The 24,289-nt window shown below is 29.5% G+C and overlaps 3 protein-coding genes across 5 annotated transcripts; 1 reads left to right on the top strand and 2 right to left on the bottom strand.

Annotated features, from left to right (window-relative positions):
• Positions 1 to 1,993: 1,993 nt before the first annotated feature.
• Positions 1,994 to 3,035, bottom strand: LOC119683821. The gene is made up of 2 exons (XM_038097686.1): positions 2,216 to 3,035; positions 1,994 to 2,176 (listed from the first exon to the last, which is right to left on the bottom strand). Exons 1-2 carry the CDS (start codon positions 2,939 to 2,941, stop codon positions 1,994 to 1,996), a joined length of 909 nt encoding a protein of 302 aa, XP_037953614.1. The 5' UTR covers positions 2,942 to 3,035.
• A 2,617-nt stretch (positions 3,036 to 5,652) lies between these two features.
• Positions 5,653 to 22,399, bottom strand: LOC119668887. 3 transcript variants are annotated; one of them, XM_038078562.1, is made up of 3 exons: positions 22,370 to 22,398; positions 6,050 to 6,175; positions 5,653 to 5,984 (listed from the first exon to the last, which is right to left on the bottom strand). In XM_038078562.1, exons 2-3 carry the CDS (start codon positions 6,156 to 6,158, stop codon positions 5,734 to 5,736), a joined length of 360 nt encoding a protein of 119 aa, XP_037934490.1. In that variant the 5' UTR covers positions 6,159 to 6,175; positions 22,370 to 22,398; the 3' UTR covers positions 5,653 to 5,733. The 3 variants fall into 3 exon arrangements, with proteins under 3 accessions (XP_037934490.1, XP_037934489.1, XP_037934488.1); XM_038078561.1 differs by lacking the exon at positions 22,370 to 22,398 and adding an exon at positions 11,848 to 11,901; XM_038078560.1 differs by lacking the exons at positions 5,653 to 5,984; positions 6,050 to 6,175 and adding exons at positions 18,973 to 19,282; positions 19,349 to 19,474 and having other exon boundaries at positions 22,370 to 22,399.
• On the top strand, positions 7,400 to 7,812 carry LOC119683812 (craniofacial development protein 2-like). The gene is made up of 2 exons (XM_038097680.1): positions 7,400 to 7,468; positions 7,513 to 7,812. Exons 1-2 carry the CDS (start codon positions 7,400 to 7,402, stop codon positions 7,810 to 7,812), a joined length of 369 nt encoding a protein of 122 aa, XP_037953608.1.
• Positions 22,400 to 24,289: the final 1,890 nt, after the last annotated feature.

Here is a 24,289-nt window from a genome sequence, read left to right as displayed (position 1 = left end):
AGTTGGTCCAGTTGTTCAATACCGTTTCAAACAGACTGCTAAACGACAACTATACAATCGTCATCAAAACAGACAAAGTACCATCTGGGCAGCATGCGGGCCGATATAATGCACCGACTATTAATGAAGTTGCAGTTGTTATGGTTGGCGACGCATTTGAACGTCGAAATATACGAATACAACGCAGAGATAACACAGTGCATACGATTGCAGACAGTCATCGCTCTTACGACGCTTTGCAATATCCATTGATATTTTTTTTTAATTTAAAATGGTCAAAAGGTTAAGTTGAATAACAACAAATGTTATAACTCAGCTGACACAGGAAAATTAATTGCAAGGGGAAACAACGTTCGCCGGGTCAGTTAGTTGATTATATTATATATAATCTTATTATAATCTAATTATTATATTATATATCGAAGCAGGTAATATGCTCCCCAATAAATGAGTCTTTTGTTTTTTAAATGATACGTACAATTCCTTTCAAAATATTTGGAAATTAATATCAATAATTTTACTTACAGAGAACATTAATATTTTTAGAATTTATAAATAATTACATGAGTATAAATTATTTTAAAATAATATTAATGTTCTTATCTAGGTTGTATGATTAAAACACTAAGTTACTGAATTAAGTGAATTACTTTTTTAATTAAATTTTTAATTATTAGTATAATATAATATATAGTGTTATTAGTATAATGCAACTTACAAGTTTCTGTCTTATATACATACTACTTCTCTCCGCTATTTTGACTAAAAATTTTTAATCCAACAAAATTTTATAGAGTTTAACAGCGAGACGGAGGAGATATTTTTAATTATCGGAAATCTGTTTTACAGTTTTTCAAGGTGACTTTTTTATATTGATGAATTTAATTAATGTTTCATTCTAAATTATTAAAAATCAAGCAATTCACAGTATTGAGTATTGCATTGAGTATTCAATTGAGAATGAGGAATATTTTATATATGTGTAAAGATTATATCAGGGGTTTACAAAATTTTATACAAATCAACAATTAATCTTTATGCTTTAAAAATCGAAATACAATTGATGAATAATAAATAATAAATTTGAAATATCGGTTTAGTTCAATATTCCAAGCAAATTCAAAAACATATTCTTTAATAAGAAACTTACCTAAATGATTCTATATATAATTGTTCTCAATTCACAATGAGTCGATTGTCATTGGAGACTATTAGTAGTAATTACTGATTATTATTAAGACAAGTGATGGTTCAATATCTGGTCGATATAATCCTTATAAAGATATTTACACTTCATGAGAAAAAGGGAATGTATAGGAGCAGGGTTTGAATTGCTGTTGCTAATTGCATTGCTTGCATAATTGCTAACGCATTGCATATGAAAATGAAATAAGAATATGCATTAGCAACAGCAAAAAACGTAAACTGGTTTCATTTTGATTGCTTGCTAATAGTCAATTTTACATTTTTGACTATTATGCATTTGGAATATATGCAACGTGCTTGCTTATGCGTTAGTTGCTTGTGTTTTGCTATTAGCAAATGTGTATGGATTTCTTTTTTTGTTTTTGTTTTAAGGGAATGTGTACGCATTATTTCTTTGTCAATTATGATGTGTGCGTACAATTTGTATGCAATTAATATAATTTTATTTGTAATTAGATTATGCCTAAACTTATGTTTATTTTAATTATTAAATTTATGATATATATGATATATATATATATATATAGATAGATATATATATATATATATTAATTATTAACTATTAATTCATATATAAATAAATATATATATATATATAATATATATAAATAATTTTGTATTAAAATTAAAATATAACTTAATATTTAAAACAGTTTAAAAAGTGAAATTTTTTATTTTATTTAAAAAACGTTTTTATAAATTAATGTGTTTAATAAACGACCTACGCCCGGTAAAAAACATAAAAACTTTGTTATCAATTATGATTAAAAATTTTAATTTGATGTTATTATTCTTCTAAATTTAACTCCCATTCAGGAGGTTGAAACAACGGCATATCATCAATAGCATGGTCCAAAAATTGCGGATTTAGTTTAACCATGAGAATGTTTTCTAAAGTTTCATGATTAAGACGATTTCGTTGATCAGATAATATCAATTTTAGTGACGAAAAAGCACGCTCGATGGTAACCTTAAATGTAAATGACATTATGCTAAACGAATATTTTACCTGAGTTGGTGGAATTGCAAAACATATATTCGCAAGCGCATGTAATTCTGGATCAGCAAACTGTCTTTCCTTCCAAAAGTCCAATACATTTATATCAACACGTTGAAAAGGTAACTTCAAAATTTCAATTTTGGTGTAGACGTCCATGTTATTATTACTTTGAGCTTCGAAGTGGTTAGAAAGATAATCATTAAGGTACCTATCCTCATATTCGAGAGTATCTTCCATTTGTGTACAATTTGTGGCTGAATTCTTCTTATCAATCAGGAAACCTGAGTTCAGTGCTGTCAGTCTATTATATAGTCGTTTTAAAAACAGAACAGCTTCGTTTTTTTGCTCTACAGTCAATGTATGGCTAAAGCGTGGGTCCAAATACAAACATGCGTTTAAGCTTTTGTTTGTTAGAAGTTTTACAGTTCTCACTTCTATATTATGCAACAAATTCGTTCCAATTTTATTTACAAGAGAACTTTTATCATCAAAATCATTTACAATTTTTTTGGTTATAAGATTGCACTTCATCCACTGTGCAAAAAAATTTCCATAATGCAGATGTTCTTCTTGAAATTTTATGATTGTTCGTTGTAATGGTTCAAACACAGTAGAATAACTCTTCACAAACTCCCAAAATTCATCGCATAATTCAAAATTCTCATCTAAAGATTTATTTTGTACAGACTCTACGTTGTCCAAAACTTCCTTGGCTGCATAAACTTTTTCTACCATATTATATGTCGATCCCCACCGTGTAGGACAATCGAGTTGTGGTAGAGTCAACTTTTTTAGTTCAAAAATTTCACGATAGCCGTTAGAATTTTTTTTGATGAATTAATAGTTCATAATTAATATATATATATATATCTATCTATATATATATATATATATATCATATATATCATAAATTTAATAATTAAAATAAACATAAGTTTAGGCATAATCTAATTACAAATAAAATTATATTAATTGCATACAAATTGTACGCACACATCATAATTGACAAAGAAATAATGCGTACACATTCCCTTAAAACAAAAACAAAAAAAGAAATCCATACACATTAGAGTACTGCACGCGCGCATTTGATTTCAGTTTCAAAGCATTCTATTGTGTTTAGAATGGTAGCATACTCTCACTCTCAACGAACAAATACGAATGTATAGGCATAAAAACAAAATGGAATAGAATAAATATTTGTTTCGTTTGTTTAGAGTACTCTAACTCTAAACATTCTAAAAGTAGTTGAAGTAGTTGGGAGTACTCTAAGCATTTGATTTTCAGTTCATACAAAAATTATGTGTTTTTAAATAGTAAGACCCAAATTTATTTATTTAAGTTTTTTTATTAATTAAATATTATTTAAAATGTTGATTGATAATAGTAATTTGTTGATTACATATATAATATGACTTAATATATTAATTAAATATAAAAAAAATTTTGAACAAAAATTTATTTAAAAAAATTATAATAAGTTTTTTTACAGTTTTTACAGTTCACAAATTTAATTTAATATTCAAATTAAATGTTGAGCATCGTTTGACTTAATTTCTCTTTTTCAAGATTGTTGTGTAAAACATGATTTGATTGATAGATCTTTGATTAGATGAAATCAATGTTCTTTTTTCTGATATTAAGTTCCGAGCAACTGAAAAAACCCTTTCCGAAGATGCACTACTTGCTGGTGTTGCAAATAATTTACAAGAAACTTTGTAAAGTAGGAATTCTGAAGGATTCTTAAGAAATTTCTAAAAATCTCTCTTGTCATAAATAGATATTTTTACCATATCATGCATAAAATTATTTTCCAGGAAAAGGTAAATATGTGAAGCAATTTATTTTGTTACATCATAAAAAACTATCGACAAAGAAGGAAATTCTACGCAAACCGTTTTTTTAAGTTAACCTTTTGCATTAGATCTACCTGTTTAAACAACTTTTGCATTGAAAATAATAGAAAATTAAACCTAATTTACGTACTTTGTTCTTGCAATTATTGCAAATCTCTACGCACATCCAACTTTCTTTACTTTTGCGCAGGCAACCAAACGCACACAAAATATATAAAATATTTCTTTGCAAAAATAGAATTATTTGAAATACTCTAAAAGTGATTGAAATACTCTAAAAGTGATTGAAATACTCTAAAATATTTGTTTATTTGATTTTAAAATTCAAAACAAACGATTATAGAGAACAAATCAACCCCCATTCCATTGAAACGAATGCTGCGGAAACGAATTCTATCGGACCGTTTCTGTTATTCGTTCGTATTCGCTTTAGAAATAATTTGTAAATATGGTACACATTTGAAAATAAAACGAATGACCGCAAAAACGAATGTTTTGATGCAGCACTTTAATACACATTTGCTAATAGCAAAACACAAGCAACTAACGCATAAGCAAGCACGTTGCATATATTCCAAATGCATAATAGTCAAAAATGTAAAATTGACTATTAGCAAGCAATCAAAATGAAACCAGTTTACGTTTTTTGCTGTTGCTAATGCATATTCTTATTTCATTTTCATATGCAATGCGTTAGCAATTAGTCGTTTGTCAAAAATTGACTGGTCAATATTTATGCATTAGTCAAAATATGGTTGCTTTTGCTAATTTTCAGCAAGCAATTCAAACCCTGTATAGGAGTTTACATTGATTTTGCCAAAATTTTAATATGAGTTGTGTTCATTGAGAGTTCACTAACAAAGTTTTCTATATTATTAAATTGTATTAAGTAAATTTATGATATAGTTTTATTTGCTCTTTAATTAAAAATTGATAAATAAAATTAAACAAATAGATAAACAAATAGATAGTATAGAGATGTAACAAAGCTGGAATCAGTTCAAATTAATTTAAATTTCTATTATATGTTGACCACATTTATTACATATCTAATTCGATCTTTTGAAAATAATGAAGAACAATAAAAGTTCATATAAAATATGTTATATCTTATATATCTTATTTAGCAATAAGATATAATCATATGATTTTTATTTTTCCAACAAATGGTTAAGGTGGTTTCTAACAAATGCAAATACAAATTCATCCATTCAATAACTATGGTTCTGGTTTGTATTCAAACTTGAAGCCATGCTGATAAAAAGCAGGCTCCCGATGTTTGCTTTGTTGTATTCTAATATATCATTTGTACACTGCCAGATATACGCGAAAAGTATGAAATATAATAAAAAGTTAATGACTAAATAGATTATTATTAGGAGTATATATAAAATAAAACTGCACGAAGCCGTCATGTGAAGCGGAGCACAGCTACCAATAAATCTTTTGAACTGTGAATTATAAACAAATCAAAGTAAAATATCTATATTGATCAAATATATTTTTAATAAGAGCTCTTATATTTTGAATAGATCAAATTACAATAAATATAATAGAATAAATAAAATTAATACATAACATTATTGCCAGAAATTTACATTTAACGTAATTGCAAGACTTTTTGTATTGCATCGATCGTGGACAATTACAAAATTGATTTTACTGTTATAATTAAAATTTTGAATGAATTTGAATTCCAGTACCTGTGACGTCTGTTCTTCCGTCTCTACAATACTTCAAATGAAATGGTGTGTGGTCATTGGAAGTATATCGTTTGTGTTCTTCAAGCATTTCTAAAATAGAATCATCTTCTGCATGGCAATAATTTTTACGATTTAAATCCCGTTTGTTTTCTGCATCAACAATGGTAACCACACAGTATTCTGTGTCCGGAGGGCAAGAGAGTTTGTCACATTTAAGTCCTATTGAGTAATTAAAGTGGTATTACTTTTGTTCCCATTAATTTATAATTTTTGTCAGTACTTACCATTGTGATCTGAAATTTTCACGCTGCCAATTCTGACTTTATATTTAGAAGTGAGTGATATTGAAATACCAATGAGAAATAATAAAAATATACCAGAATAATGTTGCATTTCTTAGAATATAATTTCTGTAAAGAATAAGAGATGACAAAACAGTATTATTAGAATTGGTATTTAGTAACAGATATATATATCAGATATATTAGATATCTATATATTAGACTTCTATTTTGATTTAATTTCAAATTTAAATTGCTGACAATAAAGATTTGATAAACGGAACTGGCCATTTAACATAAGTTGATTCCTTCTAAACAGTTATTATTAGGATCAAGACATTGTCTAAATTTACCTGACAGGTTATTGAAGAAATGTTTAGTCTAAATAGATCTGATGATGATTTTATAAATCACGTTTGTTTAAGATGGAATTATAAAATATTGACTTCAGCGGTTTTTGTGGATTTTTTTTGTTAAACACACAATATAAAAATAAAATTATTAAATTAAAATATTATTGAAATTATTTCAACTAATAAATATAAATACTTCAATTATTTCTCTAAATGTGTCACGTTCATTCTATTTCTTTCGCCAATTTCAAATATAAAGAACTCTAAGCAATAACTTAACAAAATTTTATGTAGTTAATTGGTACAACAGAGAAAGCGATTCTTAATTTTGAAAATCTGTTTTACAGTTGTTCAATGTAACTTTATTTGCATAAATAAATATTTCTGTTTCCGTTTATATTTTCATAACCCAGTAGGAAACGGATCGATCCGTCATCGAAGACGTCTTGAAGACATGGATACGTGCTTGAAGACCGATCGATCCAAAGGTACGATGGTTTTCGCAGACATTTTTGAACAAATTAGCCAAATGTCTTTGTGTATATGTCTCGAAGACTGGAAGCATCCATGTCTTGGATAGCAGACGCATTCAATTGAAAGTTGTGATATCTTTAATCTAGCTACTCATTTAATCTTTTTACACATTTTCTTGTTATATCTCCTTTAAATTGTAAATTATGTTTTGTCTCTCTTCAAATAATTTTGTCCCTTCAAATAACTAAAAAAAATTATACACATCATAGGGGTACTCATCTAAACTGATAAATGTCTTATAAACCATATAAACGTATAAATTTATCTGCTTGATAAATTGTCTAATTTTATATGAAAAATCGTTTACATAAATTTGATAAATTTATAAGAAAATTTTAGCGAATAAACGGTATATAAACGATTATTTATACAAAATTAAACACTTCATTTATCACGCACATAATTTTATATATATATATATATATATATTGGGTCCCCAAAAGGTCACGTTATATTTTGGTCAGGCATGCCAAATGAAAATGACTTACACCAATACGGTGTAGGAATATTACTAAATGCTAAATTCCGCGATTCTGTGATAGACTACAAGTTTATAAATGAACGCATAATGATGATAAGATTAAAGTGTCGTTCGAAAAATATATCGGTTGTTCAGAAGATGTCAACGAAAATGATAAAGACGCTTTTTATGACAAGCTAAGCGCTGCAATTGCTGAAGCACCAAAGAAAGATTTTAAAATTGTGATGGACGACGTTAATGCTAAAATTGGAGAAGTAAATGAAAATTTAGAGCACGTCATTGGAAAACATGGCCTTGGTGACATGAATGACAATGGCGAACGCCTTGTAGAGATATGTGGTATAAATGAACTAAAATTGGAGGCACGCTTTTCCCGCATAAAACAATACATAAAATAACGTGGGTATCACCTGATATGAGAACACAAAATCAAATAGACCATATTTGTGTTACGGCAAAGTGGAGTAACTGTTTAATTGATGTAAGAAATAAACGGGGGGCCGATATCAGCTCTGATCACCACCTACTAGTTGGCAAAATACTGGTTGACTAGTATTAAGAATTAATAAGAATTAAGAAGGCAGAATCAAATACAAGATCTCTAAATTGAAAGCACCAAATATAAAGCAAAATTATTCACGTACCATCTCTGAAAAAGTGTCTGTTCCTACTGACAATTTAAATCCCCAACATTGCTGGAACAAAATAAAAATGGCTATTAATGAAACCTGTATGAAAATCTTGGGTAGAGCGTCAAATAATAACAAAGACGACTTCATCTCAGCACAAACTTGGATAATGATAGAACAACGAGCAAAACTCAAAAATGAAATAAATGCCATGAAGAAGCTTAACGATCGAAAGAGAGCGCAAACATAGTACACACATCTGGACAAACGTGCCAAAAGGCCAGTTCGGGACGATAAGAAAGAATTCTCTAACAAAATGGCAAATGAAGCGAAAAATGCAGCGGCATCAAATAATATGAAAAGTCTCTTTGATATAACAAAGAAACTAACAGGCGAGAGCGTCAAAAGAACCCTACCTGTCAAGAATCTCTCTGGTGAGCTATTGACAAACGTAAATGATCAGCTAAACCGATGGCGTCAACATTTTATTCAAATATTGAACCTAGAACGCGAAGGTATCGTGATAACGCAAAATGACAACGTAAATGAGTTACCGATTAGGATTGATCATCCCTCAAAAAGAGAAATAACCAATGCAATAAAACTGCTGAAAAACGGAAAAGCTTAAAGATATCTTATACCCGCTTTTCAAAACCATTTGGGAAACAGAAACTTATCCTTCTGACTGACTTCATGGCATTGTAATCAAAATACCCAAGAAAGGAGACCTAAGTGACTGTAACAACTGGCGCGGCATTACGGTTCTAAGTTCTGTGATGAAAATATTTATGAAAATTATTCTAGAAAGAATGGTAAAAGTTGTTGAAGTACTACTACCAGATCAAGCGGGTTTCAGAAGCGGAAGATCCTATGTTGACCACATTAACAGTCTTAGAATTATCATAGAACAATCTATAGAGATGCGATCCCTTCTTTATCTGTTTTTCATCGATTTTGAAAAGGAGTTTGATTCGTTAAATCGAAATTGCATATGGGCAGAGTTGAAAAATATTAGTGTCCCAGCTAAAATAATCTCAGTAATTGCAAAAAGCTATGATCAATTTAAGTGCTCAGTTTTACACGACAACAAACTGTCTGAGCTCTTTTGTACAATTTCTGGCGTACGTCAAGGATGCGTCCTTTCCCCACTGCTGTTTCTAATTGTGCTTGACGCAGTGGCCAAGAGAGCAAATAAAGGAAAGGTACGAGGTATTGTATGGAACCCACTGTCACCGAACACTAGGCTAGAGTGTTTGAACTATGCTGGCGATAAATGCGAGTTGTCACATCGGCTTGTTGATATGCAACAGAAACTTAATGACCTATCTTTAGAGTCGTGCAAAGTCGGACTAAAAATCAATGCACAGAAAACAAAAGAAGTTCGAATAAACAATCGAATTGACGAAGCTTTGAAGTTGGAAACGGAGACCATTGAGCGCGTAAATGAATTCCAGTATCTAGGGAGTATTGTGTCTGAAAATGGAGGTACAGCGCAAGATGTGATAAGTAGAATAAAGAAAGCCCTTGGTGCTTTTACAAGGCTTCGTAAAGTGTGGAGCTCTAATACTTATAGTTTAAGCACAAAGATAGAAATCTTTAAAGCATGCGTTCTTTCAGTTCTCCTGTATGGTAGCGAAACCTAGTTTGTTACAGAAAACATACCAAGCAAACTGAGAGTATTTGTTAACCGCTGTCTCCGCATAATTTTACGTATCTTCTGGCCAAACAGAATATCAAATTACGATCTTTGGACCAGAACAAATGTTAGAGATGTCTATCTTGAAATTCGTAAAAGAAAATTTGGATGGATAGGGCATACACTTTAAAAAGCTCCCACCGAAATTTGTCAACAGGCGTTGGTATAAAACCCGCAAGGTAGTAGAGGAAGAGGCCGTCCAAAAACAACATGGAGAAGGTCAACGTTGAATGAAATAAACACCATTTTGCAGCCCCTAGGAAGAAACATAAGCAACATTACAGATATAAAGGACGTAGCGTTACGGCGCGAAAGGTGGAAGCGGCTTATAGACAGCCTATGCCCAGTATAAGAGGCTGCTCGAAATCATAGACGTCGAGCAAGTCGTATTATTATTATTATATATATTGGGTCAGCTTCGAATTTGGCAGAACACGAGTTCGATTCCTGGTACTTTTAGTCCCAAAAAAAATTATTTATGAATAATTAAATACAAGAATTATTTCCAAGATCACTGATGATTGGTGTTTACAAATGCTTGAAACAGCTGTATGGTCAGCCAAAAATTCAATTAATGAAAATTATATAAGCAAGAATTTTTGTTGTTGTAGTTCACTACTGTTCGAATAAAATCTATATACATATATATATCTATATATAAATATTATGCGCAATAAAGAAATAAAGACTAGAACATGACCTTAAAAAATGCATGGGGAAAAGTGAAATACTGACTTAAATCATGTAAACCCACATCATCTTAAACACTCGTACACAGTCAACGAAAATATTATGAAAATCGCAACATACCACTGTTCCCGGTTTATTTCGTCCGAGTTACCAATCATAAAGTAGCTTTTAATACGCTTCCCAATCATTTTTTAACAAACCAAACCAATATTTTGAAAGTATTTCCTATGTGTACGAAATTCTAATTTAAAGAATTTAATGACTGCAGGTTGTTCAACAATTTTCACCGGTGAAAAAACACTGGCACGTTGACTTCAAATAGCCAAATGGTGCATTGACATCAAAGTCTCACACTATATCTAACTGACTTGGTTGACTTGGTCTAATTTAGACAAGAAACGCATTAGTCAGTTACTTCAAGTAATGCGAAACCTGATCAGCTCTGCGGTATATGTACTGACGGATCACTGCGAAATAGAAAGTCATGCAATGAGACTAGGTCTACCCTACAATGACTTATGTCGAGGTTGTGGCTATGAGGAAGAGGAGGAGACCGTGCTCCATCAATGCCCTTCTTTAGTTAGGAGAAGATGAAAAATCTTCGGTCCCCTTTTCTCACCGACCTGAGCTGTCATCCTATAATGTTAGGCACCTAGTCAAATTTGTAAAGCTGTCAGGCTGGTTTTCCTTTACCTAATGGGTGAGTCGCTACCTCGTTTGGGATTCGTTGTATATTGATTTCAATTTATGCACTTTCTGATGCTATTTCTGTGGTACTAAAATGAGCCATTATTTGAACTTAAGTGTGCTTTTTGGAAACATGGCGTCACTTCAACCTACCTACCTACCTATGGGAATAAAATGTTTTGAAAAATAAATTAAATTGATAACTTGCCCATATTCAATCCGATACTAAACCCCTTAAATCCGATATTTCTTAAGTCAGTTTGCTTTAATTGTCACTTGCATGCAGTGACGGAATTTTTAAACTCCACTTATATGTTGATGAATATATAGTAGACAAATGTGTATTTTTTTTTGTTTATAGGTTTTTAAATTTATTCTGCTCATAATCTAAGCTATGAAAATACTAACTAAAAAAAATATTTCTTAAAGTTTAGAAAAACCACCCTTAGCCTGCTACTAAGAAGAGGCAGTATGTATTCTTGTATTAATTAAATTAATCTAATCTTGTAGTAATTGAATTAATTAATAAAATTAATTATTAATAATATTAACAAACACAAAATTGTAATTTAAAGAACCAATTGTTCTTGAATTTTAAAATATCCATTCAAGTACAATATATTAATTCAACTTATTCAACAGATTAATTATTAAATATTTGATAGACTTTTGTTAATTATCAACAAAACACTGATTTATTTGTAAATTGAGGCTTTGCAAAATATATATACCTCTAATATTCTCAAACTTCACTTTTTCACAAGTTCAAATCAAATGAGTTGGAGTTGCACCTCTTCAGACTTTTATAAAGTTATAATAAATTGAAATAATGTGAGAAATAGCGACATAGAGAGAAGGGAACAGGAAAGAAGACGGAAAGTAATTATTTTTGAAATGTCTGTTGAAGATTAACAGAATAAAGATAATTACAGATTTAAGATAAATTCATTACCTATAGTTTCCATTTGGTTTTCTCGTTGGAAGGTATAGGTTCTTTGTTATATAAAGCAGGTGTAATATAATTAACAATAATGTTATATGAAATCTGAAATTTATAGTCTGTAATAATTATTTATTTTAGGTTAACTACTTATATGAATATGTGTACATTATATATGTGGAGTGTATATATGTACTCAAAAATATTTCTTAGTAATAAATAATTATTAAAAATTTGTAAAATCAATGAGAAAAATTAAGCAGTTATATAGCTATGGTATATGCGTTTATGTCAACCAAACCAATACCAAAGCTTTCAATATAATGACTAATAAATGAAGGAAAAAATTCAGTACCCTCACTTTAGAGCATTTATAATACTGGGTAAGTCAAAGAAAATGGCAAAATACTTTCCTAGGGACCACCAACTGAGTTATTTAAATGGAGAGTATTGAAATAAATCAATATCTTCTGTTGTTGTCTCTTTTTATTGTTCATCATGGGTTTTATTTAATAGTTTTTAATTGCAGGCTTTGTCGAAAACTTTAACCACAGAATCCCACTCGCGATCCAGATCAAATTTAGATAACCACAAAAATTCTGTTTCAGACCAACACAAGTCCAAATTTTTATTTTAATATATAATTTAGACTTTTTGATGACGTATAATATACATCATAATGGAACATCAATCAGCACTGAATCTCTTTAACGTATATTTTATATGTAGTTGGTAAACATTATTGCCATGTATGTGGTAATTTGAGGGATGTTCATTTTCAAAGCGTCTAGAGTTTAAGGATTCTTTGTGTAACCATTCGGAAACTGTTTGTTTGGTGACAAATCACATAAACTTGGTCTCCTATTAACAGAACCAAAAAGGAAAGCTTACACTTCTGGAAAAGTATTATGTGACTTGTAGCACCGTTTTGTTGAAACCACATATATCTTTCACATTCACATCCATTTCACTTCAGAAATAAATTTGTGGCCTTGGAGTTGTAGCCTTGGAGTCTATATATTTAAAGCTTAAATAAAACATATGATATTTCGAATGGAATTTAAATTGAATACTGTGTCCCGTTATATGTTTCGTTATGATATTATAGAATTTTGATTAAATAAAAATATTTTTATTTTAATTATTAAAAAATGAAATTCCTCATAAAATTTCTTTATTAAATAAAATTCGGTTATATATGACGCGATCAGTTTCAATTTTTGTTAAGATATTAAAATTTCTTAATAACAGACAGTTCAACAACTGGTCTTAATAACGAGCACAGGAGAAACGGCATTCTAGATCTATTTAAAATCTTTGCTTAGTAATTAAGATTTGATTTTTCAAAGATTTTTTGGTTCAACCAACCAATATTTGATTACACTCAAGATTTTGTCAACGTCTGTAGTTTGAAATTAACTGAGTACATATTAAGGCTCTTGTCCTTTTATCTGTAAACTTAGAAATTCGCAAACTTCTTAATTTGTTTGCCAAATTTTTACATTTCTTTATTTTTTTTAATTTGAAAATAGTTTTAGTTTTATTTTCATTCTCATTATACATTTGTTGCGTCTTCTTTGTATTGCAAGTAACGTCATAGGTCGACCCTAGTTGATTAAATTTATTTTTCCAAAAATGTTCTATGACTATGGCTGCCATACAGAAATAAGGATTTGTAGATATACTTTAAGTGAATATATTGACTATCTTCTAGATTAGTGTTTAATGAGAGTGAGACTTGATGGGAGTTTAATTATTTTTTTTAAGAAATAAGATTGTGAAGAATTCTCTTCAGCAGAGTATTTAAAATCCTGCTTTAAATAGTTTTCAATTTCAATTAAGTAAGAAATTAAGTGTCCTGTAATATCTACACAAACCTTGGCTAATTGATTTCGTTTTTTAAAGTGCTCGGCACATGATAATTCAGTTAGAAATAGCACTCTTTGATATAAATATCGATTTTAAATTTTAATTGTTTTAAATGTCTATTCTCGTCAGTGGTTAGACGTCCATATTTTCTAAATACTATTATTATCTTATATATATAATTCTTCTGTACGTGTGTTGACAGTGAACTTCTCCTAAACGGTTCCTGAACCGATTTTGATGAAATTTTTTGTGTGTGTTCAAGTGGATTCAAGGAAGGTTTAGATTTACAATTTGGCTCACTGGATGATGTCTTTTTAATTAATTTTTTATTTTTTGGTATCCATATACATTTATATTAGAAATTTAAAATTTATTCATGCTTACTTTGATTTGTTTAAAAAGTTTAAAATCTCTAAAATGAATCGTAAAATTGCCGTTGCATAGCTTAAGTGCATTTAAATTCCGCAGTACAATTATAGGTGAGCCAATTTTTAATCTTAAGTTATGTGTTGGTATTCCTGGTATTCCAGCGAATTCAAAAATACAACAGGATAGCTGAACGATTCATTTTAGAGTTTAAACTTTTTAAACAAATCAAAGTAAGTATGATTAACTTTTAAAGGTCTAATATAAATGTATATGGATACCAAAAAACTGTATAATAATTAAAAAAACGTTATCCAGTGGACCAAATTGTGAATCTAAACCATTCTTAAATTCACTTGAACACACATAAAAAAGAAGAATTATATATATACCCCTGTAAAATAATTATATGTGCAAAATTTGTTTTTCGTTATTCTCTTCTTAGAATAATGGTACTAATTTTTTTTATATACAGTTGATTCTGTAGTTGAGTTTAACTTCTCTAAACATATATAGTTTTTTTTGTATACTATTTGTGGTACCGTTATCATAATTAATAACAATAGGTAGCAAATTTAATAGAAAATAATTATATGTGCAAAATTGTTTTGCTTCTCGAAGTGTCAACAGTAAATGGAAATAAAGTTGTGAAGTGTATTATAAAGTTTTTTTTTTAAAGTATTGAAGAGTAACGAAGAATTGGTAAGTAAAATACTTATTATTTATTAATAAATATTTATTATTTTAATTAATTTAGATAAAAAATGCCGCGTGGGACGGAATTTTCAAGTGAAGAGTGCGGAAAGATTATTGAAATGAGTCTTGCTGGGGTGAAAAGTGGCGAAATATCTGCTGCTGGTTATACACACCTGAATACTATAATAAACTTTTTAAAAAATCTCGAAAACTATGGTGTTATAAGCGAGACGGCCGCTTACCAACTATTAACAACCGAACAAAACGGCATATTCAGCTTCTTGCTACCAATGAGAGGATGAGTTGCAGACAAATAAGAAATGCATTATATTTGTCTATCACTAGGAAATGCGTGCAACAAATTATGAAAAAAGACTTAAAGCTAAAATATGAGTCGAAAGTTCCCAAACCGTGCCTTACACAAAGACATAAAAATGCTTGTTTAGCTTTTTATGACAAAATTAAGTTTTGAGACAAGGAGTTCGAAACAGTTGTTTTCAGTGATGAAAAAAAGTTTAATCTAGATGGTCCAGATGGTCAACATAAATATTGGAGAGATATTCGTCATCCACGTCAGAATTGCAAGAAACGCAACCATGGTGGTGGTCCACTAATGGTGTGGGCTGCCTTTAGCTCGAAGGAAAAGTCTAATATATGCTTCGCACTATCAAAAATGAATTCCGAAATATACATAAATCTGTTGGATAGCGAACTGATAAATTTCGCTGAAAATATTCATGGAGATAATTGGACTTTCCAACAGGATAATGCTCCAATACATGTTTCTTGTGCAAAAAGAAATTCTTTGAAGAGAGAAGCATCCCATTGCTAGATTGGCCGGCCATGAGTTCTGACATAAATTCAATAGAGGATCTTTGGTGTATCCTTAGTGCCAATATTTATGCTTATTCGAAGCAATACGACACTCTTAAAGAGCTGAAAAAGGATATACTGGACGAATGGGCCAAAATTGACCTCCTACTATTAAAAAAATTGGTAGATTCAATGCCACTTAGGATACAGTTAATAAAAATAAATAATGGAAACACATTACCTTATTGAAAAATAAAAAAAATTGAATCACATAAAATATTTAATTGTTTTTAGCAAAAAATGTGAATTGCACATATAAATATTTTCTATGAAGATTTAAAATAAAGTTAATTTTTCTCTTAAAAAAATTAATTTGAATAAAATTTTTTTATTATTTTAATTAGACTACTAAACATGAAAACAAATAATAAACTAAATTCACCCTAACAAAATTTTTTGAAGTTTAAATTAGTTTTTAAGTACTGCACATATAATTATTTTACTGGGGTATGTTAAAGATATAAATAACGTACAAAAAAAAATAATATGAATATGAGTCGGATATCGACATTTCGTCACATTCACGAATTGCAATCGGTGCTATGAACAAACAGTGCCAACACTGTCATGCACTCAAATACAAAGGTGAATCGGCCGATTTCTGCGGCGCATCTGGAAAAGTTGTATTGCCACCATTGAATTCGCCGCCAGAACCATTGAAAGCACTATTGGCTGGAGCTACATCTTAATCTAAATGGTTTTTTCGTAAAATTCGCAAATTCAATTCGTGCTTTCAAATGACATCATTTGAAACAACAAAAATCGTTCAGAATGAGATTGGTCGCAATTTTCAATCAACGCTTAAGATTCAGGGCCAAGTGTATCACCAAATTGGTTCTTTAATGCCGATGCCCAATAATGATCCCAAATTTCTGCAAATCTACTTCATGGGTGATGAGAAGCAGCAAATAAACGCACGTTGCCAGTATAACCATATCGAGCAGATGGAGGAGCAAGAAATTCTGGGTATTTTAGAACCGTTTTTAAAATATCACAACCAGTTGGTCCAGTTGTTCAATACCGTTTCAAACAGACTGCTAAACGACAACTATACAATCGTCATCAAAACAGACAAAGTACCATCTGGGCAGCATGCGGGCCGATATAATGCACCGACTATTAATGAAGTTGCAGTTGTTATGGTTGGCGACGCATTTGAACGTCGAAATATACGAATACAACGCAGAGATAACACAGTGCATACGATTGCAGACAGTCATCGCTCTTACGACGCTTTGCAATATCCATTGATATTTTTTTTTAATTTAAAATGGTCAAAAGGTTAAGTTGAATAACAACAAATGTTATAACTCAGCTGACACAGGAAAATTAATTGCAAGGGGAAACAACGTTCGCCGGGTCAGTTAGTTGATTATATTATATATAATCTTATTATAATCTAATTATTATATTATATATCGAAGCAGGTAATATGCTCCCCAATAAATGAGTCTTTTGTTTTTTAAATGATACGTACAATTCCTTTCAAAATATTTGGAAATTAATATCAATAATTTTACTTACAGAGAACATTAATATTTTTAGAATTTATAAATAATTACATGAGTATAAATTATTTTAAAATAATATTAATGTTCTTATCTAGGTTGTATGATTAAAACACTAAGTTACTGAATTAAGTGAATTACTTTTTTAATTAAATTTTTAATTATTAGTATAATATAATATATAGTGTTATTAGTATAATGCAACTTACAAGTTTCTGTCTTATATACATACTACTTCTCTCCGCTATTTTGACTAAAAATTTTTAATCCAACAAAATTTTATAGAGTTTAACAGCGAGACGGAGGAGATATTTTTAATTATCGGAAATCTGTTTTACAGTTTTTCAAGGTGACTTTTTTATATTGATGAATTTAATTAATGTTTCATTCTAAATTATTAAAAATCAAGCAATTCACAGTATTGAGTATTGCATTGAGTATTCAATTGAGAATGAGGAATATTTTATATATGTGTAAAGATTATATCAGGGGTTTACAAAATTTTATACAAATCAACAATTAATCTTTATGCTTTAAAAATCGAAATACAATTGATGAATAATAAATAATAAATTTGAAATATCGGTTTAGTTCAATATTCCAAGCAAATTCAAAAACATATTCTTTAATAAGAAACTTACCTAAATGATTCTATATATAATTGTTCTCAATTCACAATGAGTCGATTGTCATTGGAGACTATTAGTAGTAATTACTGATTATTATTAAGACAAGTGATGGTTCAATATCTGGTCGATATAATCCTTATAAAGATATTTACACTTCATGAGAAAAAGGGAATGTATAGGAGTTTACATTGATTTTGCCAAAATTTTAATATGAGTTGTGTTCATTGAGAGTTCACTAACAAAGTTTTCTATATTATTAAATTGTATTAAGTAAATTTATGATATAGTTTTATTTGCTCTTTAATTAAAAATTGATAAATAAAATTAAACAAATAGATAAACAAATAGATAGTATAGAGATGTAACAAAGCTGGAATCAGTTCAAATTAATTTAAATTTCTATTATATGTTGACCACATTTATTACATATCTAATTCGATCTTTTGAAAATAATGAAGAACAATAAAAGTTCATATAAAATATGTTATATCTTATATATCTTATTTAGCAATAAGATATAATCATATGATTTTTATTTTTCCAACAAATGGTTAAGGTGGTTTCTAACAAATGCAAATACAAATTCATCCATTCAATAACTATGGTTCTGGTTTGTATTCAAACTTGAAGCCATGCTGATAAAAAGCAGGCTCCCGATGTTTGCTTTGTTGTATTCTAATATATCATTTGTACACTGCCAGATATACGCGAAAAGTATGAAATATAATAAAAAGTTAATGACTAAATAGATTATTATTAGGAGTATATATAAAATAAAACTGCACGAAGCCGTCATGTGAAGCGGAGCACAGCTACCAATAAATCTTTTGAACTGTGAATTATAAACAAATCAAAGTAAAATATCTATATTGATCAAATATATTTTTAATAAGAGCTCTTATATTTTGAATAGATCAAATTACAATAAATATAATACAATAAATAAAATTAATACATAAAATTATTGCAAGAAATTTACATTTCACGTAATTGCCAGACTAATATCAATTACAAAATTGATATTACTGTTATAATTACAAATTTGCATTAATTCGAATTCCACGACCTGTGACGTCTGCTCTACCGTCTCTATATACCTTCAAATTAAATGGAGTGTTGTCTTCGGAAGTAATTCGTTTGTATTCTTCATGCATTTCTAAAATGGAATCATCTTCTGCATGGCAATAATTTTTACGATTTAAATCCGATTCGTCTTCTGCATCAACAATGGTAACCACGCAGTATTCTGTGTCTGGAGGGCAACGGAGTTTGTCACATCTAAGTCCTATTGAGTAATTAAAGTGGTATTACTTTTGTTCCCATTAATTTATAATTTTTTGTCAGTACTTACCATTACGATTTGAAACTTTCACTTTGCCAAGTTTGAGCTTATATTCATAAGGGAGTGATATTGTAGTACCAATAAGAAATAATAAAAATATACCAGAATAATGTTGCATTTCTTAGGATATAATTTCTGTAAAGAATAAGAGATGATTAGAATTGGTATTTAGTAACAGATATTATGTATATCAGATATATTTGATATCTGATTTCTATTTTGATTGAATTTCAAATTTAAATTGCCGACAATAAAGATTTGATAAACGGAACTGGCCATTTAACATAAGTTGATTACTTCTAAACAGTTATTATTAGGATCAAGACATTGTCTAAATTTACCTGACAGATTATTGAAGAAATGTTTAGTCTAAATAGATCTGATGATGATTTTATAAATCACGTTTGTTTAAGATGGAATTATAAAATATTGACTTCAGCGGTTTTTGTGGATTTTTTTTGTTAAACACACAATATAAAAATAAAATTATTAAATTAAAATATTATTGAAATTATTTCAACTAATAAATATAAATACTTCAATTATTTCTCTAAATGTGTCACGTTCATTCTATTTCTTTCGCCAATTTCAAATATAAAGAACTCTAAGCAATAACTTAACAAAATTTTATGTAGTTAATTGGTACAACAGAGAAAGCGATTCTTAATTTTGAAAATCTGTTTTACAGTTGTTCAATGTAACTTTATTTGCATAAATAAATATTTCTGTTTTCGTTAATATTTTCATAACCCAGTAGGAAACGGATCGATCCGTCATCGAAGACGTCTTGAAGACATGGATACGTGCTTGAAGACCGATCGATCCAAAGGTATGATGGTTTTCGAAGACATTTTTGAACAAATTAGCCAAATGTCTTTGTGTATATGTCTCGAAGACTGGAAGCATCCATGTCTTGGATAGCAGACGCATTCAATTGAAAGTTGTGATCTCTTTAATCTAGCTACTCATTTAATCTTTTTACACATTTTCTTGTTATTTCTCTTTTTCTGTGCTCTTTAAATTGTAAATTATGTTTTGTCTCTCTTCAAATAATTTTATCCCTTCAAATGACTAAAAAAAAAAAATTATACACATCTTAGGGGTACTCATCTAAACTGATAAATGTCTTATAAACCTTATAAACGTATAAATTTATCTGCTTGATAAATTGTCTAATTTGAAATGAAAAATTGTTTACATAAATTTGATAAATTTATAAGAAAATTTTAGCGAATAAACGGTATATAAACGATTTTTCATACAAAATTAAACATTTCATTTATTAAGCACTTAAATTTATATATATATATATATATATATTGGGTCAGTCCTGAGCTTCAAATTTGTCAAGACACGAGTTCGATTCCTGGTATGCAGTCTAAAAAAAAATTATTTATGAATAATTAAATACAAGAATTATTTCCAAGATCACTGATGATTGGTGTTTGGAAATACTCGAAAAAGCCGTATGGTCAGTTAAAAATTCAATTAATTAAAATAATATAAAATAAATTTTTGTTGTTGTAGTTCACTACTGTTCGAATAAAATCTATATACATATATATATCTATATATAAATATTATGCGCAATAAAGAAATAAAGACTAGAACATGACCTTAAAAAATGCATGGGGAAAAGTGAAATACTGACTTAAATCATGTAAACTAACATCATCTTAAACACTCGTACACAGTCAACGAAAATATTATGAAAATCGCAACATACCACTGTTCCCGGTTTATTTCGTCCGAGTTACCAATCATAAAGTAGTTTTTAATACGCTTCCCAAACATTTTTTAACAAACCAATCCAATATTTTGAAAGTATTTCCTATGTGTACGAAATTCTAATTTAAAGAATTTAATGACTGCAGGTTGTTCAACAATTTTCACCGGTGAAAAAACACTGACACGTTGACTTCAAATAGCCAAATGGTGCATTGACATCAAAGTCTCACACTATATCTAACTGACTTGGTTGACTTGGTCTAATTTAGACAAGAAACGCATTAGTCAGTTACTTCAAGTAATGCGAAACCTGATCAGCTCTGCGGTATATGTACTGACGGATCACTGCGAAATAGAAAGTCATGCAATGAGACTAGGTCTACCCTACAATGACTTATGTCGAGGTTGTGGCTATGAGGAAGAGGAGGAGACCGTGCTCCATCAATGCCCTTCTTTAGTTAAGAGAAGATCAAAAATCTTCGGGCCCCTTTTCTCACCGACCTGAGCTGTCGTCCTATAATGTTAGGCACCTAGTCAAATTTGTAAAGCTGTCAGGCTGGTTTTCCTTTACCTAATGGGTGAGTCGCTACCTCGTTTGGGATTCGTTGTATACTGATTTCAATTTATGCACTTTCTAATGCTATTTCTGTGGTACTAAAATGAGCCATTATTTGAAATTAAGTGGGCTTTTTGGAAACAAGGCGTCACTTCAACCTACCTACCTACCTATGGTAATAAAATGTTTTGAAAAATAAATTAAATTGATAACTTGCCCATATTCAATCCGATACTAAACCTCTTAAATCCGATATTTCTTAAGTCAGTTTGCTTAATTAATTGTCACTTGCATGCAGTGACGGAATTTTTAAACTCTACTTATATGGTATGTTTATGAATATATAGTAGACAAATGTATATATTTTTTTTTATAGGTTTTTATATTTATTCTGCTCATAATCTAAGCTATGAAAATACTAACTAAAAAAAATATTTCTTAAAGTTTAAAAAAACCACCCTTAGCCTGCTACTAAGAAGAGGCAGTATGTATTCTTGTATTAATTAAATTAATCTAATTTTGTAGTAATTGAATTAATTAATAAAATTAATTATTAATAATATTAACAAACACAAAGTTTCAACTCAAAGAACCAATTGTTCTTGAATTTTAAAATATCCATTCAAGTACAATATATTAATTCAACTTATTCAACAGATTAATTATTAAATATTTAATAGACTTTTGTTAATTATCAACAAAACACTAATTTATTTGTAAATTGAGGCTTTGCAAAATATATATACCTCTGATATTCTCAAACTTCACTTTTTCACAGGTTCAAATCAAATGAGTTGGAGTTGCACCTCTTCAGACTTTTATAAAGTTATAATAAATTGAAATAATGTGAGAAATAGCGACATAGAGAGAAGGGAACAGGAAAGAAGACGGAAAGTAATAATTTTTGAAATGTCTGTTGAAGATTAACAGAATAAAGATAATTACAGATTTAAGATAAATTTATTACCTATAGTTTCCATTTGGTTTTCTCGTTGGAAGGTATAGGTTCTTTGTTATATAAAGCAGGTGTAATATAATTAACAATAATGTTATATGAAATCTGAAATCTATAGTTTAGTTTGTAATAATTAATTATTTTAGGTTAACTGCTTATATGAATATGTGTACATTATATATGTATAATTTCATAAAAGATAAAAGCGAGATGTAACAAGTAGAATGTATATGTACTCAAAAATATTTTCTACTAATAAATAATTATTAAAAATTTGTAAAATGAATGAACAAAATTGAGTGCAGTTATATAGCTATGGTATATGCGTTTATGTCAACCAAACCAATGACAAAGCTTCAAGTTTGTACAGATTGGCACTAGTAGTCTTAAATATATATTATTTTATATACTTTATAACTAATTAAAAACAAAAAAATGTTTAAATGGCACGAATAACGCCTATACAGCACAATTTAATCAGCTGTATGATCAGCCAAAAACTCATTTATCATACATATCCTTTTCTATATAAAGAGATTTTTTATCATGTAACATATAACAATTTTTAATTTCATTAATTTTTGTTGATTTATTCTTTATTTTTTATTTCTTTAAATTTTGGATATATACGTAATCATATTCTTGCTATTTGTGATTATAATAATTACATTGGTGTTAACAGTTCTTTAGCACAACGTTACCAAATATCATCAAGAAATATTTCCTTTACAGATATAGGTCCACAGATACATAACTTAAAAAGCCATTAATTCCTTAACCAATATAATGAAGGAAAAAATTCAGTACCCTCATTTTAGAGCATTAATAATATTGGTAAGTCAAAGCAAATGGCAAAATACTTTTCTAGGGACCACCAACTGTGTTATTGGAGAGTATTGAAATAAATCAATATCTTTTGTTGTTGTCTCTTTTTTGTAGATAGGCCGCACTCAAAGCAGTTGAATCTAAATTTCAAAATAGTATTAAAATGTCGCGACTCACTGATGAGCATCAAATATCATAAGGTCTTTCTTTGCTGGACATAGTACATTTCGAATACTTGGACATAGCTATATTTAAGGAAATGAACTAGCAGATGAGATGGCCAGAAGAGGTTCTGAACTGCATACAGGAGAGGCCGAGCTTTCAATACATGCAACGATATGTTTAAAAATAACATGCAACGAACAGTTTGACTAACAATTTATAGACTAACCGCGAAGACTGTATGGGCGCTAGAATCGTATGGCCTAAGTTGGACAAAAATAAAACGAAAAGCCTTTTAGGCTTCAGCAAACCTACAGTTCGTGTCCGTTATGGAGTACTGAAGGGGCACTGTGCCATTGCGCTTATGCTGCAACGGTGGCGAGTTCCAACAACTGGATTAAGCAGGAGTTGCCAAGATGAAGAGGAGGTAAAATCTATCAACCATTTCCTGTGTCTCTGTCCAGGACTTCAGACAAGGCTACTTTAATGTCCAAACCAAATGATTTAACAAAGATAATAAAGGTTAGCAACTCGCATCTCCTGGTAAAATTTTTTGAGGGCATCCGAATGGGCAATATATGTCACCGAGTAGAAGTGCTGACAACTGTCACGTGCCTTCCGAACATAACCTAACCTAGTGTGGGTTAAAATTTTCACACATATGCTTACCATAAAAATGTATATCTCTCGTACAAATCATTTGAGTTATATGTAAATTGATCTC

Source organism: Teleopsis dalmanni, chromosome 1, assembly GCF_002237135.1.
Source record: "Teleopsis dalmanni isolate 2A chromosome 1, ASM223713v2, whole genome shotgun sequence".
In the NCBI taxonomy this organism is placed as follows: domain Eukaryota; kingdom Metazoa; phylum Arthropoda; class Insecta; order Diptera; family Diopsidae; genus Teleopsis; species Teleopsis dalmanni.
The sequence above is the reverse complement of the archived record's forward strand: the minus strand, read 5'-3'. Positions and strand labels throughout refer to the sequence as shown.

Excerpts from the sequence above, each read along its gene's own strand:
- LOC119683821 (XM_038097686.1), bottom strand. The coding sequence starts at position 2,941 with ATGGTAGAAAAAGTTTATGCAGCCAAGGAAGTTTTGGACAACGTAGAG. Across the intron at positions 2,177-2,215 it reads TTGCAATTCCACCAACTCAG|GTTACCATCGAGCGTGCTTT; the intron begins GTAAAATATTCG and ends TTTACATTTAAG.
- LOC119668887 (XM_038078560.1), bottom strand. The coding sequence starts at position 19,457 with ATGCAACATTATTCTGGTATATTTTTATTATTTCTTATTGGTACTACA. Across the intron at positions 19,283-19,348 it reads GAAAGTTTCAAATCGTAATG|GACTTAGATGTGACAAACTC; the intron begins GTAAGTACTGAC and ends ATTACTCAATAG.
- LOC119683812 (XM_038097680.1), top strand. The coding sequence starts at position 7,400 with ATGCCAAATGAAAATGACTTACACCAATACGGTGTAGGAATATTACTA. Across the intron at positions 7,469-7,512 it reads ATGCTAAATTCCGCGATTCT|ATTAAAGTGTCGTTCGAAAA; the intron begins GTGATAGACTAC and ends AATGATGATAAG.